The sequence below is a fragment of the Ylistrum balloti genome, unplaced genomic scaffold, assembly GCF_031769215.1.
Source record: "Ylistrum balloti isolate Yb309-2 unplaced genomic scaffold, AGI_CSIRO_Ybal_v1 Utg369860, whole genome shotgun sequence".
Lineage (NCBI taxonomy): Eukaryota > Metazoa > Mollusca > Bivalvia > Pectinida > Pectinidae > Ylistrum > Ylistrum balloti.
The window spans coordinates 392,101-409,356 of NW_026782008.1; the positions used below are offsets into that span (position 1 = coordinate 392,101).

A 17,256-nucleotide genomic window follows, 5' to 3' on the forward strand; every position below is an offset into this window, starting at 1 on the left:
GAAACTTTATCTTGCATCAGCAAACTTGGTCGATATATGTCCGAAACCGGAAAAATATCAAAATTTGACATCATACCTGTAAAACTTGTTTACGTCCCTTATTTGTATGACATCAGTAAAATAAATTTGATGATTTGTCTCTCAGCAATGAAGAGTGTTTTTTTTTATATATTTATTTTACGATACAAGACGTATTAATTTAGATCGTGAAAGATACATAAAATATTAATTATATTCACGACATCCTTCAAAATTCTATGGATTGAAATTTCTCTGGAAAAACATTCTAACATGTACAGAGATGGGTACAAGGAAAGGGAAGTTACAACGTTATTTAAATAAAACACACGTGAGGTTCTTGTTTTAGTAACAATCGTATTTCAGTAAATTTTAGTGAATACAACAAAAGCGTTTGTGATAAGATGGGTTTTTGAGGGTTTGGGTGTATAACCAGACCAACAATAGAGTACCGAAGTGTTTAAAATCTAATATTTTACGCGCACATAGAAACCTATAATGGTATAAAGTTTAATATCATGTCAACTGAGCGAATTTAAAAATCGCTACTTAAAGTTTTGTATTTTAATTTTTATGTTTTTTTTAATGAGAAAGATTTTAATCCCTACCACGATTACTTTGTTTATTATCACTAGAGGGAAAACTCGAGAATGATTGATATAGCAAAGAATGTTACAATGTGTAATATCGACATATTCTTCTTAAAACTACGTTATTGTTTTGAGGCAATTTGGTAGGGCAAAAATAAACAAAAACAAATTCTGTTGAAACTGAAACACAGCTAGTAAGTAAGAAAAGATAAGTTTGTCCTTGTATGTAGACACCTGCATGTCTCTCACCTGTGCGCGGTAGTGACAGAACGATAAAGGAGATTAGTCACAACTTACAAAGCTTTGATCTTTATCCAAATGGCTGAACAAATGAGAGTATGATCAGAGTCAGAATATTGTCCCGCACAATCAATTAACACATGCCGTTGACATAACAACTAATGTTCGCTGATTGGTCCCCTCCTACCTGTAATCTACGAATATTTAAAATATCTTGTTTTATTTCGGATGTATTTTAGTAATGATCGATAGTATTGGTCGTGTAACATAGCTTTTCTATAAATCTGTTCTACACGTTTACATGTTACCATCTCTAGACGACAGCATAGGGAACACAATTCATCGTAAACATTACAGTCGCAAAGTCTGTAAAACTACTTCAGTGTAATTACCTGGGCGTAGCATGGCTCCTAAACAAAAGGTTTTCGTCAACAATGTGCATATCATATACCTTACATATGGTTTATCTGTAGTCTCATTACAAACAAACTTCATACCATCAATTAATCATAGACAACGTACACTTCGCTTAAACTATTTTGTAATTTGCCCGGTTATAGCATAGCTAAAGTACTTCACTGTTAGATGTGTCATTAATTACCAAATTACCAAAATACTTATCAAATATATAACGACACCGCATGGCGTTTGACTGTTACACTAGAAATATATCACTGATGATGATTAAACGCGAAAGTTCATGATCACCAATCAATTATGTTTTTATTTTAATCGTTCAAGCTGTAATACCATGTTGATTGTATACAATAAATAAAACAGAAAAAATACTGTTTACGGCCATTACTTCAATATGTTAAACCATCATGGCCGTTCTTTCAGTATTACATACTAAACTGGCACAATAGAAATGCTCTCCTTCAAACCTTTATAATGTAAATCATGTTAAGGCGTAAAATTTATCTATGGAAAAAATTCTGAAGTTGAATCGTAGCTCATTATATATATTAATATTATATGTTAAAAATGTCCATCCCATTTCAACACTCCGTATTGTCTAACTATTAAATGCATTTTATCGTGCCATGCCAATCTGACTGCTGACGTATGTAGTATTTTGTGGTGATGTTTCCGTAAGTCGTGGCCGGGATTGCTGTTTCCTGAATAAGCCCGATATCTAACAATAGCATTGCCTACATTGCCGTGTGATTTTTATTTTTTTTTTAATTATTCACAAAATTATTAAATTTTTGTCATGAAATAAACTTACATATTACAAAAGAATTATTTATTTTTGAAAGATATTTTATTGGCACAAAGTATTTGTATTTGTGAAGAATATTTATGTTACAATGTATTATATATTTAATTTGTTTGATTTGTCATATTGCCAATTTCCATGATGTGTATTTAATTACCAGAACATCTGATGACTCCTGTTTTTCAACATTTTTTTCAGTTCCAGGTAAGTGATCGTAAAGTCACATAGATACAGTATTTGTAACTCTCAGTCTTACAATACGGTTACCAGATACAAAACACACTATTATACCGACAGGTATGCTTAACTTACCATTCAAAATAAACATCAATGTCATATATCTAACATATATACCATGTAAACACTGTCATAATAATTCTACAAAGAGGCAGCAAAAATATAAGACGAAAATTATAAAGAAAAGAATAACATTCAAGGTATCTGTAATCAACAGGTGATAAATATCAATTAGGGAGTCACAATCCAGGCCTACTAGTTCATACTGACTATCGAATGTAACAGCAATACATTTTAAAAGATGTAATGTTGTATATGTAAGAAAGGTAGAGCTCTGTAAGTTTCCATTGCCTGATCGACGACCTAAAACAAGTATCCTGACGTATTTGAACGGCACCATATCGGCAATATTATATCTAAATTATACTGTTACCGAAGTTAACGAAAACAAAAACATCGTGACCAAAATCCTTCAAATGTTTCATCGTATTTGTAGAAAATAACAATATTGAGAATTTTTGCATTGATATAGGGACAACCTATAAAATTCAGTGTGGAGTGTGCAGTGTTTTTAATAGATATATTTTACAACTATTTTTGTCACAGAAAGTTAAAAATGCATATCATTGATCATACACTACCTGTTTAAGTCATGTAAACATATACCTGATCTGTAAAATATTGGTACTATTATAGTACAGAGGAAAAAAACAGTTGAGGGGAAACAACTCGAAGGAACCTGTAAAAATCATGTGACATGCTTTACGTTCATTTAGATAACAACTATTAATTTCAATTTATTCATCTCACAACCAGACTATATATTAAAACCCCGTCTCGTCGTCGTCATCATCATCATCATCATCATCATCACCACCACCACCACCACCACCACCACCAACATCATCATCAACACCACCACCACCACCACCACCACCACCATCATCATCATCATCACCACCACCACCACCACCATCATCATCATCATCATCATCATCATCATCATCATCATCATTATCATCATCATCATCATCACCACCACCACCACCACCACCATCATAATCATCATCATCATCATCATCATCATCATCATCATCATCAATCACCACCACCACACACACACCACCACCACCACCATCATCATCACCACCACCACTACCACCACCACCACCATTATCACCACCACCGCCACCACCATGTCCATGGCCCTGCTATCTGCTATCTTTTGAGTATGTTTCTGTGCTTTGTGGAGGAGGATCGATCTCTATCTTACTTTTGTATGTTAGCTTCCGACGTTATTTCCAATACAAAACGTTAATTCTATAAATATGTAGAGTAACTGGTGATTGACAGAGGATGCTAAATTGCTTGCTGGCAACGTAATTACATCAATTAAAATTAATTTTTATCCTGTTTTAACAAGTGACATAATTAAGACAAACGTAAAAACACACAAGAAAAATCTTTATAAACACATTTTTGCAGACATTTTGTAAATTCCACAATTGATCAAGCCATTAATTTGTTTATATGTTTAGTAAGTGTTCACATCTCGTGTTAGATTACAAGGTCATACATCGTTCACGCCAAATACAAAGTACCACTCTTGCTTCGGAATAAAATAGTACTTTGATTTTAAAAAATACACAATTATAAGAAAATACCCACAAAAAATACCCAATATCATAATTTGTATGGACCAAAGAATAAAATAGATAGGAATCTACAAATAAAATGAACAACAAATTATATTTACACTGAATTAAACAACTAGCACAACTCATTGTGTAGGTGTCCGCTCGCGGTCGGACGATCTAGTGAGTTAATTATAGTGTCCTTTTGATAACAACTTTACTGGAAAGAATAACAATTAATAGTTAAAACCAATCAATGAATCAGCCTGGACATTAATGACCGCCGCTGTCTATAACGGACATTTTACTAGTATCAAAGCTACAAACATTTAAAAGCCGACATTAAATGTAATTTCAATGATGACTCTATGAAATTGGATACAGTACCCATGTATTGTGTTTGTTAGCGTTGGCCTAAATGACAAATGGATTAATGAGAATATCCGGAAAAACGGACGAGAGGCCGATTTTTATCTTAGATTGGTTATTCAACTCGATTTCACTTCATTAGCTGTACAAGAGAACTATTTTATTTTCTAAGGTCATAAGATTTATATGAAACGAAATATGTCGATACCACAATGATTGTGGAAAAAAAAACTTTGACAGGTGATGTTGATGAGAGTCCACAGTAAAATTGTTACCTGGTATTGATGGACCGATTAACAGCGCTAGTAATTGGTGTTTGATGCTATTTAATGCACTGCCTTAGAACGTGGAATGTTGGCCATTATTACGTATCGAGCTTGGAAATATATTACTCAACAAAAATGGATGTGAATTGTATAAATTCTTCTCATATTTCACAATTACGCAGGTTTATGCCAGTTTCTAGTGACAAAATAATCATTCGTTATTTTTGTAAAAGTGTTAAATTACGTGATTGACTGTACTTTGTATGCGGAAACATGCTCAAACAAGAGATCAAACGAAACACATAATTACCGTACATGAATTGTTGATACAGCGGCCTCTATTTAACCCTCCTTATATCTGATGACATGGCGACTTCCATCCACAAACATACATTCTAGCCCTGGCATCATGCAACCGATATTTTTTTTTCCGCCAAAATATCGGATTTACGTTTTATTTCTACGACCAGCTAACGACACGTTAACTAATATGTCTCGCTCATTGTCACCTCTCAAGGTAACGCTGTCAGGTGTTGGACTTCAAAGACAGATGTTACATAACGGACATATCAAGGTTACACCGAACAGAAATGTCGAGCGTCACAAATCGAATTAGATCGACATTGTAAGAATGTTTGATATTTAATCATAAGCACAATACTTATCAAACATTGATTTCTATTTTTAGATCAGCATTTGAATGGGATTTTCGTGTAAATAATTGTGTCGAGAAAGGTGTATACCTGTTTTTCGTTCAAAATTATACAATAAATAGTTTTAAGTGATAGACATTTTATATACTCTGATTATACCAGATTTGTACAGAGAATAAACCTAATAAATTAAAACTATTGTTATAAGAAAATGTAAATTGTGAAACGTAAGATGTGTCAGTAAAACTTTAGGTCAATTTTACAATATGATATTCAGATATTTTTAAATTTTTATTTTCCCTTATTTTCTTGATATTAGTATTAGCTGTGTGAACTGTAGATTTTTATTGCTTGGTATCTTCCTGTAGCTATCTGTCATTATTAGTTTTACATCGCAAACTAGCTTCAGCTGAGGCACATTTGGGCCAGAAAATCTTTCAAACGAAACATGGATGGCAACACAAGCACATTGTGGTGGACTACACAGGAGCTTATTTCGTGAAAAGTAGGTCCAAAGGTGGGTATGAAGGACGGAATCGTGAGGAAGAGTAAATCTCTGGTTGACAGTATTTTCGTAAAGTTTGGTGGTAAAATCTTGTGGCTATGGACCCCTATCAGAAGGTTGAAAATAACTGTAACCTTACTAAGTCCTTCGGTTTTAAGATATATTGATATATCAATAAATAACAAGTAATGTATTAAACGTGTACATCGTAAATAACAGGAAAATTTACATAGACAGTATAGGTATTTTTTTAAAAAGAGAGAGAGAGAGAGAGAGAGAGAGCAGATTTTCCAACAGTCGGAAATCTAATCCCGGAATGTGTATTTTATAAATCTGTAGAAAAATTGAGGCAATTATAATAATAGGTATACAGAGAGAATTGAAATGAGTGGTAAACAACAGCAGGCTTAACCTGGAATCATACGTTATGTAGGAAGTAAATTAGGAAGATCCGTCAACACCTGTCCCAGTTAGTTATCCAATCTTCTAGGGAAAAGGAAGAGTGAGCAAGAAAAATGGTCGAAAAGGAGTATATAGATCAATAATATAAAGGAATAAACGAGCTCATCGTAGGAAGGGGCATAACTCTTAATAAACGAGAGGCAGGAAAACAATGTTCAACCTGGGACAGATAATAGTATCAGTCGTTCTTGACTAGAGGCGATTTTTCGTAAAATGTTGAGGGATGAGGGACACTGGGTGAATATATGTGAGATGCCACTGATATATATTTTTTTTTTTGTCTTCTCACCGCATTTTAAAGTTTTCGTGTAATGATACTATGTAAATGCTTTGTATGTAGACAACATATATTTTGGTCATTTTGTTGATGTTATGGGAATTTAAGTCCTTGTTTGCTGATGGTAAGATATGTTAGTGGGTGTGTCGACATTGTGGTATATTTAAGTCCTTGTAGGATGATGGTAAGATATGTTAGTGGGTGTGTCGACATTGTGGTATATTTTTGTCCTTGTAGGATGATGGTAAGATATGTTAGTGGGTGTGTCGACATTGTGGTATATTTAAGTCCTTGTAGGATGATGGTAAGATATGTTAGTGGGTGTGTTGACATTGTGGTATATTTTTGTCCTTGTAGGATGATGGTAAGATATGTTAGTGGGTGTGTCGACATTGTGGTATATTGAAGTCCTTGTAGGATGATGGTAATGTAAGAGAGGTCATTTTTCATCAATGCCTTAGTGGGTGTGTCGACATTGTGGTATATTTAAGTCCTTGTAGATATGAGTGGGTGTGTCGACATTGTGGTATATTTAAGTCCTTGTAGGATGACGGTAAGATATGTTAGTGGGTGTGTCGACATTGTGGTATATTGAAGTCCCTGTAGGATGATGGTGTGTCGACATTGTGGTATATTTCAGTCCTTGTAGGATGATGGTAAGATATGTTAGTGGGTGTGTCGACATTGTGGTATATTTGTTTCCTGAAATTATGGTTTATTTTCCAATGGTATTTTGATTTTGATTTTTGAATATTTTATTTACAAAACATTCTATAAAAACCAAACTGAGAACACTTGCTATATATTTTGTCCTTTTTTGTACTTTATAATCATAAGACGTACATATCAAAACAAACACAGAGAGCTATTCTTCACCGTTCTTTATTTCGTCATCTCAGCTTCTAGACTTAATACCCTAAACAGAAACATTGAGTATTTATTTGAAAAATGTAAGGTATAAACAAACACTTTGAAGCAGTATCATGTCATCAGTGTCACCAACTCACCAGATTTTATCAGGACGACATGATATAGGTCAAATCGTGATGACTTACTTAAATCGTGACAAATTCTAGCATCACCTGATACTTCTTCACTTTTGATCAGTATTCAAAGGTTTCAAAGTCAATTACTGAACCTGATTTATTCAAAGTAGTGTTCAAACATATCACAGAATATCATCTTAATACACTGTAAGCAATGTAAACGAGAGAAATACTGGAAACATTTCTATAGCATTATGAAAACACCAGACCAGATTCAATCCTTTCTATTACACTGTCTTAATCCACGTCAGTCTTCAAAAGTATTGTTCCATAGTCTAAATCCACGTCGATCTTCAAAAGTATTGTTATATAGTCTAAATCCAGGTCAGTCTTCAAAAGTGTTGTTATATAGTCTAAATCAATGTCAGTCTTCAAAAGTATTGTTATATAGTCTAAATCCACGTCGATCTTCAAAAGTATTGTTCCATAGTCTAAATCGACGTCAGTCTTCAAAAGTGTTGTTATATAGTCTAAATCCACGTCGATCTTCAAAAGTATTGTTCCATAGTCTAAATCGACGTCAGTCTTCAAAAGTGTTGTTATATAGTCTAAATCCACGTCGATCTTCAAAAGTGTTGTTATATAGTCTAAATCCATGTCAGTCTTCAAAAGTATTGTTCCATAGTCTAAATCGACGTCAGTCTTCAAAAGTGTTGTTATATAGTCTAAATCCATGTCAACGTTCAACACTTGACTTGACATTGTAAAATATGAAACGTGACATAAATAAAACTCACATCAGACCAAAATCTATAAATATGTACCTAATATCAAATTTAAATAGATAAATAATGTGGCAATATTGTAACAACTTAATTAGTACCGGTATCAGTAATGTACTGACTCAATCAAGACTGGATACAACAGGACAAAAATAGCAGTCAAGGGACACAACTCTTCCTGGACTACTTCAAACCAATTGCATAGGTCCAATCCATCAATCTTCAATTTGTTCAGAATCATAAAACAAGCAAAACATCATGATTGAGATTTGCTGTTATGTTGGTGCAGTTGTTATTGAGAAGTCAGAAATGTGAATTTGATCATGGAAAATATTTGTTTGAGTCTCTGGAAACCCAGAACAGAGATTGTTTGTATATATACCAGGTTTGTCATGGAATAAATAACAATAGTAATTAACAGTATTTAACACAGTGTGATAATTAAATAGGTGACAATATACACTGATAAACAATACGTAAACAAACAACCCTTACACCATTACATGGTATTGCACTGAAATACAAAGACATGTTGCACCATTTATACAAATGGTAAGTGTACTACGGAATGTTAAACACCTGGTTTATATTCTAACTAGTGATTGGTCTGTTACTTATAACCCAGCTCACATCGATATTTGGCATAGCGGAAATAAATTTTCTTTATCTACAATTTCTACTTGATTTTTGCAGTAAAAAGCTCAGAGAAAATTTTTAAATAACAAGAATTACAATATTCAAAATGTCTTTCATAGAAGAAAGTTTTCGTATTTATATTTTGAAATACCATATTTATTCTCATATAAGCACCCTTCTCTAGTGTAAAGGTTTAGTAACAAAGTTAAGGGCGGGCTTATTTGTGAACCACTTTCAGCTTACTATTTTGAATTTGATCATTTGGCAAAAATGAAATGGGGATAAATACAGTATGCATATTGAAAGTACATTTTAAAATGAAAATTGTGTTCTTTTTTCCAGCGTGAAGCACTAAGTTTATGTAGCCAGATGGACTAGATCCTGGATGTAGTTGCTATTGTCTCCTTTCTCCATAGCAGTCAGAAGGTCTTTAAACCCAAAGTCCTGTGCCACTTTGTACTTCACCTTCACATCCCTACAGTGTGTTTCAAGGAACTTTTTCAGGTTGTTCAGTGACTGAGCAGGATGATTCTGTTCCTGTTGGAATCTAGAAAATAAAAAATATAACAACCTAAGAGACCATGTACAAATGTTTATAAATTCTATATCATTGATTCACAGAGATTTTACATTATTTCTACAGAGCATTACATATAGCTGTAAGATTTCATACTTCTCTATGGCCTCTGATACCAGAGCTGTGGTAAGTTTAATCCGAGACTTGACAAATGTTTATAAATTCTGTCATTGATTCACAGAGATTTTACATTATTTCTACAGAGCATTACATATAGCTGTAAGATTTCATACTTCTCTATGGCCTCTGATACCAGAGCTGTGGTAAGTTTAATCCGAGACTTGACAAATGTTTATAAATTCTGTCATTGATTCATAGAGATTTTAGGAACATGTTCTATATTTCTATAGAACATTACATATAGCTGTAAGATTTCATACTTCTCTATGGCCTCTGATACCAGAGCTGTGGTAAGTTTAATCCGAGACTTGAAGTCCTGCAGGTAACGGAAGTCACCGCCTTTCAGTACGTTATGACACAGAGCATCTGGCCAATTTCCCTTCTTGCCGTATGTCTCACTCACGATCAAAGCCTGTAGAAATACATTCATTACACTTAAACAAGTATTTCTATAGTAAAATGTAATCTCAGTCAGTCTTACAGCTTTGTTTCCTAACCTCAGCCAGTGTTACAGCTTTGTTTCCTAACCTCAGCCAGTGTTACAGCTTTGTTTCGTAACCCCAGTCAGTGTTACAACTTTGTTTCTTAACCCCAGCTATTTTACAGCTTTGTTTTGTAACTTCAGTCAGTTTAACAGCTTTTTTTCGTAACCTAAGCCAGTGTTACAGCTTTGTTTCGTAACCTCAATCAGTGTTACAGCTTTGTTTCGTAACCTAAGCCAGTGTTACAGCTTTGTTTTGTAACCTCAATCAGTGTTACAGCTTTGTTTCGTAACCTCAGCCAGTGTTACAGCTTTGTTTCGTAACCTCAATCAGTGTTACAGCTTTGTGTCGTAACCTAAGCCAGTGTTACAGCTTTGTTTTGTAACCTCAATCAGTGTTACAGCTTTGTGTCGTAACCTAAGCCAGTGTTACAGCTTTGTTTTGTAACCTCAATCAGTGTTACAGCTTTGTTTCGTAACCTAAGCCAGTGTTACAGCTATGTTTTGTAACCTCAATCAGTGTTACAGCTTTGTGTCGTAACCTAAGCCAGTGTTACAGCTACACTTTTGTTTTGTAACCCCAGTCAGTCTTACAGCTTTGTTTTGTAACCACACTCATTTAACAGCCTTGTTTCGTGACTATATTAACACGATATTAACTTGAAAATGTTGGTGCAAATGCACAGCCCTTCTTTGATCAATATGCAGTAGGTATGGTGGTGTTAGGATCTCTCGGATAGATAGGTTCTAATGATCAATTGATAGGGAAAAAACCAACATCTTAAGTCAACTCATAGAATTTACATACCTCAAGGAACTTTGGATGTGAGGCTATGAATTTCTCAGCATTATCTGAAGAGAGATGAAGGACTGAGAGAACAGGGGCAAGGTGCTGAAGCTGGAGAGCCACAAGTCGTGCCTGACGCAAACAAGTTTGGGCGTGTCGCAAACAGCTCTCCTGCAAACAAAAGACATGGGTATCACACAGTATCATGATAGATGTACCGGTCATTTCCTTTAAAAAGACCAGAGAAATTGCATCTCTGAAGAAACCTTGATTTTGACTTACTTTGTAGTAACTCTCAGCCGCCTCAGTAAAATCCTGGACAATGTTCTGAAGGTCTGCTTTGATCTCTGTTGTATTTTCTATAAAACCAAACAACCAGGATTATACAACACATTCACTTTATACATTATACAACACTTAAATACTATGGTAATAACGGCTATTTTGTAAGGTAAAAAGATACCAGATTATACACCACTTTTCAGAACAGTATGTAGTCCTGACATCTGTTCCACAACAATGAATCTGAAGCAAGTTTCATGTCCTTCAGTTTATCTACTTACCTAGTAGTTTATCTTTATATCTACTGAGCCCTCTACAAGCTCGAGACTCCAGCATCTGTGCGATCTCACGGTGCATGAGGAAGTTGTGAGCTACCATGTCGTAGGTGTCTATGTCTGCTGGATGGTAACGTTTCAGGTAGTCAAGCAAGGCAATCTTCAAACTGTTCTCCTAAAGGTAATTATCAGTTAAAATGATGAAATACATGACACACTCAATCCAATATACACACTACTACACTACACATGTTTGGCTGATTGGGGTAAATATGTTCACTTTTCACAGGACGACTTTCTTAAGATGAGAAAACAGACCCTTGCAGGCACTTTCAGGAAAGCCATCTAGAAGATTTAAACTGTATTGATCCAGTGGAATACAAAAGAAACTGCTAGAACTCATATAAATCTTTTCTTAATTTTACAATAACAGTTTACATACTATTCAAAGTAAACCTCCCAAGTTACTAGTGTAACTTCTAATAGATGCAGCGGAGTAACTTACAGTCATGTCTGATAAAATCAGCTGGGGACAAATTACCAGGGTACAAGATGTTGTCTTGTAGAACTAGCTGGGGACACATTACCAGGGTACAAGATGTTGTCTTGTAGAACCAGCTGGGGACACATTACCAGGGTACAAGATGTTGTCTTGTAGAACCAGCTGGGGACACATTACCAGGGTACAAGATGTTGTCTTGTAGAACTAGCTGGGGACACATTACCAGGGTACAAGATGTTGTCTTGTAGAACCAGCTGGGGACACATTACCAGGGTACAAGATGTTGTCTTGTAGAACCAGCTAGGGCCAAATTACCAGGGTACAAGATGTTGTCTTGTAGAACCAGCTGGGGACACATTACCAGGGTACAAGATGTTGTCTTGTAGAACCAGCTGGGGACAAATTACCAGGGTACAAGATGTTGTCTTGTAGAACTAGCTAGGGCCAAATTACCAGGGTACAAGATGTTGTCTTGTAGAACCAGCTGGGGACACATTACCAGGGTACAAGATATTGTCTTGTAGAACCAGCTGGGGACACATTACCAGGGTACAAGATGTTGTCTTGTAGAACCAGCTGGGGACACATTACCAGGGTACAAGATGTTGTCTTGTAGAACCAGCTGGGGACACATTACCAGGGTACAAGATGTTGTCTTGTAGAACCAGCTGGGGACACATTACCAGGGTACAAGATGTTGTCATGTAGAACCAGCTGGGGACACATTACCAGGGTACAAGATGTTGTCTTGTAGAACTAGCTAGGGCCAAATTACCAGGGTACAAGATGTTGTCTTGTAGAACCAGCTGGGGACACATTACCAGGGTACAAGATGTTGTCTTGTAGAACCAGCTGGGGACAAATTACCAGGGTACAAGATGTTGTCTTGTAGAACCAGCTGGGGACACATTACCAGGGTACAAGATGTTGTCTTGTAGAACCAGCTGGGGACACATTACCAGGGTACAAGATGTTGTCTTGTAGAACTAGCTAGGGCCAAATTACCAGGGTACAAGATGTTGTCTTGTAGAACTAGCTAGGGCCAAATTACCAGGGTACAAGATGTTGTCTTGTAGAACCAGCTGGGGACACATTACCAGGGTACAAGATGTTGTCTTGTAGAACTAGCTAGGGCCAAATTACCAGGGTACAAGATGTTGTCTTGTAGAACCAGCTGGGGACACATTACCAGGGTACAAGATGTTGTCTTGTAGAACCAGCTGGGGACACATTACCAGGGTACAAGATGTTGTCTTGTAGAACCAGCTGGGGACACATTACTAGGGTACAAGATGTTGTCTTGTAGAACTAGCTAGGGCCAAATTAGCAGGGTACAAGATGTTGTCTTGTAGAACCAGCTGGGGACACATTACCAGGGTACAAGATGTTGTCTTGTAGAACCAGCTGGGGACACATTACCAGGGTACAAGATGTTGTATTGTAGAACCAGCTGGGGACACATTACCAGGGTACAAGATGTTGTCTTGTAGAACCAGCTGGGGACACATTACCAGGGTACAAGATGTTGTCTTGTAGAACCAGCTGGGGACACATTACCAGGGTACAAGATGTTGTCTTGTAGAACTAGCTAGGGCCAAATTACCAGGGTACAAGATGTTGTCTTGTAGAACCAGCTGGGGACACATTACCAGGGTACAAGATGTTGTCTTGTAGAACCAGCTGGGGACACATTACCAGGGTACAAGATGTTGTCTTGTAGAACCAGCTGGGGACACATTACCAGGGTACAAGATGTTGTCTTGTAGAACTAGCTAGGGCCAAATTACCAGGGTACAAGATGTTGTCTTGTAGAACTAGCTAGGGCCAAATTACCAGGGTACAAGATGTTGTCTTGTAGAACCAGCTGGGGACACATTACCAGGGTACAAGATGTTGTCTTGTAGAACTAGCTAGGGCCAAATTACCAGGGTACAAGATGTTGTCTTGTAGAACCAGCTGGGGACACATTACCAGGGTACAAGATGTTGTCTTGTAGAACCAGCTGGGGACAAATTACCAGGGTACAAGATGTTGTCTTGTAGAACTAGCTAGGGCCAAATTACCAGGGTACAAGATGTTGTCTTGTAGAACCAGCTGGGGCCAAATTACCAGGGTACAAGATGTTGTCTTGTAGAACCAGCTGGGGACACATTACCAGGGTACAAGATGTTGTCTTGTAGAACCAGCTGGGGACACATTACCAGGGTACAAGATGTTGTCTTGTAGAACTAGCTAGGGCCAAATTACCAGGGTACAAGATGTTGTCTTGTAGAACCAGCTGGGGACACATTACCAGGGTACAAGATGTTGTCTTGTAGAACCAGCTGGGGACACATTACCAGGGTACAAGATGTTGTCTTGTAGAACCAGCTGGGGACACATTACCAGGGTACAAGATGTTGTCTTGTAGAACTAGCTAGGGCCAAATTAGCAGGGTACAAGATGTTGTCTTGTAGAACCAGCTGGGGACACATTACCAGGGTACAAGATGTTGTCTTGTAGAACCAGCTGGGGACACATTACCAGGGTACAAGATGTTGTCTTGTAGAACCAGCTGGGGACACATTACCAGGGTACAAGATGTTGTATTGTAGAACCAGCTGGGGACACATTACCAGGGTACAAGATGTTGTCTTGTAGAACCAGCTGGGGACACATTACCAGGGTACAAGATGTTGTCTTGTAGAACCAGCTGGGGACACATTACCAGGGTACAAGATGTTGTCTTGTAGAACCAGCTGGGGACACATTACCAGGGTACAAGATGTTGTATTGTAGAACCAGCTGGGGACACATTACCAGGGTACAAGATGTTGTCTTGTAGAACCAGCTGGGGACACATTACCAGGGTACAAGATGTTGTCTTGTAGAACCAGCTGGGGACACATTACCAGGGTACAAGATGTTGTCTTGTAGAACCAGCTGGGGACACATTACCAGGGTACAAGATGTTGTATTGTAGAACCAGCTGGGAACACATTACCAGGGTACAAGATGTTGTCTTGTAGAACCAGCTAGGGACACCTTACCAGGGTACAAGATGTTGTCTTGTAGAACCAGCTGGGGACACCTTACCAGGGTACAAGATGTTGTCTTGTAGAACCAGCTGGGGACACATTACCAGGGTACAAGATGTTGTCTTGTAGAACCAGCTGGGGACACATTACCAGGGTACAAGATGTTGTCTTGTAGAACCAGCTGGGGACACATTACCAGGGTACAAGATGTTGTCTTGTAGAACCAGCTGGGGACACATTACCAGGGTACAAGATGTTGTCTTGTAGAACCAGCTGGGGACACATTACCAGGGTACAAGATGTTGTCTTGTAGAACCAGCTGGGGACACATTACCAGGGTACAAGATGTTGTCTGATTTGTTTCTTTACTTGCCATCACTCACCTTCTCTATTCCTTTTTTCAGCAGCAGCTCAAAGTGCTCGTTCATCTTCAGACTGTCAAATATATAGGTCATCTCACTGAATCTGCCAACTCCTGTCAATAACCGCACCTACAAACATCAACAATAAATGTTTTAAGACTTTATCTATCTATAGCATTCTTCCTGTCAGTAACTGCACCTACAAACATCAATAATAAATGTTTTAGGATTTAATCTATCTATAGTTTTCATCCTGTCAGCAGATACACCTACAAACACCAACAATAATAGTCATGTACTTGGAGAATTTTGAAACACTTTATTAGTAACAAATTGTCCATCAACTTAAAATTACATCATAAAATCCATTGCGAGCAGTGGACTGAATGTTTAATATCAAACAAAACACTTGACCCTTACAAGAGGTCTAATTACCATCAGTGAGAAGTTGTGTGTGTTAGCCAGGCTGACTGTGATGGTGCGAGCCGACCTTAGGACGTGGGAGATACCCTCCATGTTACAGGCTGTAGTGTGACAGGTGTGGGAAAGGATCAGCAGTTCTGTCTGGACTGACAGCACTGAAACAAATTACAAGGTTTGAGTTATAACTCATGAATATTGTAAATTCCTTTTTGATATATACAGGAGGGTCAAAGTTCAAGGTTAAGATGAAATTATATATTTTGATGTACTTAAATTTTAAACACCATATGAAAATTAACAGTTTTATATAACAGTGAAAGTTTCTTTGTGTAACAGTGAAAGTTTCTTTGTGTAACAGTGAAAGTTTCTTTGTGTAACAGTGAAAGTTTCTTTGTGTAACAGTGAAAGTTTCTTTGTGTAACAGTGAAAGTTTCTTTGTGTAACAGTGAAAGTTTCATAATAGTTTTTGTTTGTAACAGTATATTCTAATTCAAATCTTTGTGACAGAAATATCACTTTTGCCAAGTAGGCTTGTTATTTATGATGTCAATTCTGATATAACATGAACAATGATGGGGTGGATTTTGTGGCAGTTTCTGAGGACCAAAAATAAAAAGCATATCTTTTCTTGATTTATTTGTCATCTATGTATGATAATTAGTGAATATCAATATTTATTAACTTTAAAAACATAATAGTTTTTGTTTGACAATTATTACATTTGTTATATTCTATATTCAAATACAAAGACAGATTAAAAAAAAATAACCAGTCTACAATATAGCCTTTTTTTCAACCTCATAAACTTCACTTCCTGTCTGTAACTGTACTGATAACCTCACTTCCTGTCTGTAACTGTACTGATAGCCTCACTATCTGTAACTGTACTGAAAACCTCACTTCCTGTCTGTAACTGTACTGACAACCTCACTTCCTGTCTGTAACTGTACTGACAACCTCACTTCCTGTCTGTTACTGTACTGACAACCTCACTTCCTGTCTGTAACTGTACTGACAACCTCACTATCTGTCTGTAACTGTACTAACAACCTCACTTCCTGTCTGTAACTGTACTGATAACCTCACTACCTGTCTGTAACTGTACTGATAGCCTCACTATCTGTTACTGTCTGTTTTAACTGTACTGACAACCTCACTTCCTATCTGTAACTGTACTGATAACCTCACTATCTGTCTGTTACTGTACTGATAACCTCACTTCCTGTCTGTAACTGTACTGACAACCTCACTTCCTGTCTGTAACTGTACTGACAACCTCACTTCCTGTCTGTAACTGTACTGATAACCTCACTACCTGTCTGTTACTGTACTGACAACCTCAGTACCTGTCTGTAAATGTACTGACAACCTCACTTCCTGTCTGTAACTGTACTGACAACCTCACTATCTGTCTGTTACTGTACTGATAACCTCACTTCCTGTCTGTAACTGTACCGACAACCTCACTTCCTGTCTGTTACTGTACTGACAACCTCACTTAACTGTACTGACAACCTCACTTCCAGTCTGTTACTGTACTGACAACCTCACTTCCT

General features: G+C 37.0%; 1 protein-coding gene across 1 annotated transcript in view; it reads right to left on the bottom strand.

The window, feature by feature from the left end:
• Positions 1-7,336: 7,336 nt before the first annotated feature.
• Positions 7,337-17,256, bottom strand: part of LOC132545872 (spatacsin-like) — a 50,782-nt gene continuing 40,862 nt past the window's right edge. The window contains exons 36-42 of the mRNA XM_060209544.1: positions 15,713-15,855; positions 15,299-15,406; positions 11,403-11,571; positions 11,122-11,198; positions 10,861-11,010; positions 9,832-9,983; positions 7,337-9,421 (exon numbers count right to left, since the gene is read on the bottom strand). Coding sequence (XP_060065527.1) covers positions 9,232-9,421; positions 9,832-9,983; positions 10,861-11,010; positions 11,122-11,198; positions 11,403-11,571; positions 15,299-15,406; positions 15,713-15,855 — 989 coding nt within the window. The 3' untranslated portion in view covers positions 7,337-9,231. The remainder of the gene's footprint in view (positions 9,422-9,831; positions 9,984-10,860; positions 11,011-11,121; positions 11,199-11,402; positions 11,572-15,298; positions 15,407-15,712; positions 15,856-17,256) is intronic.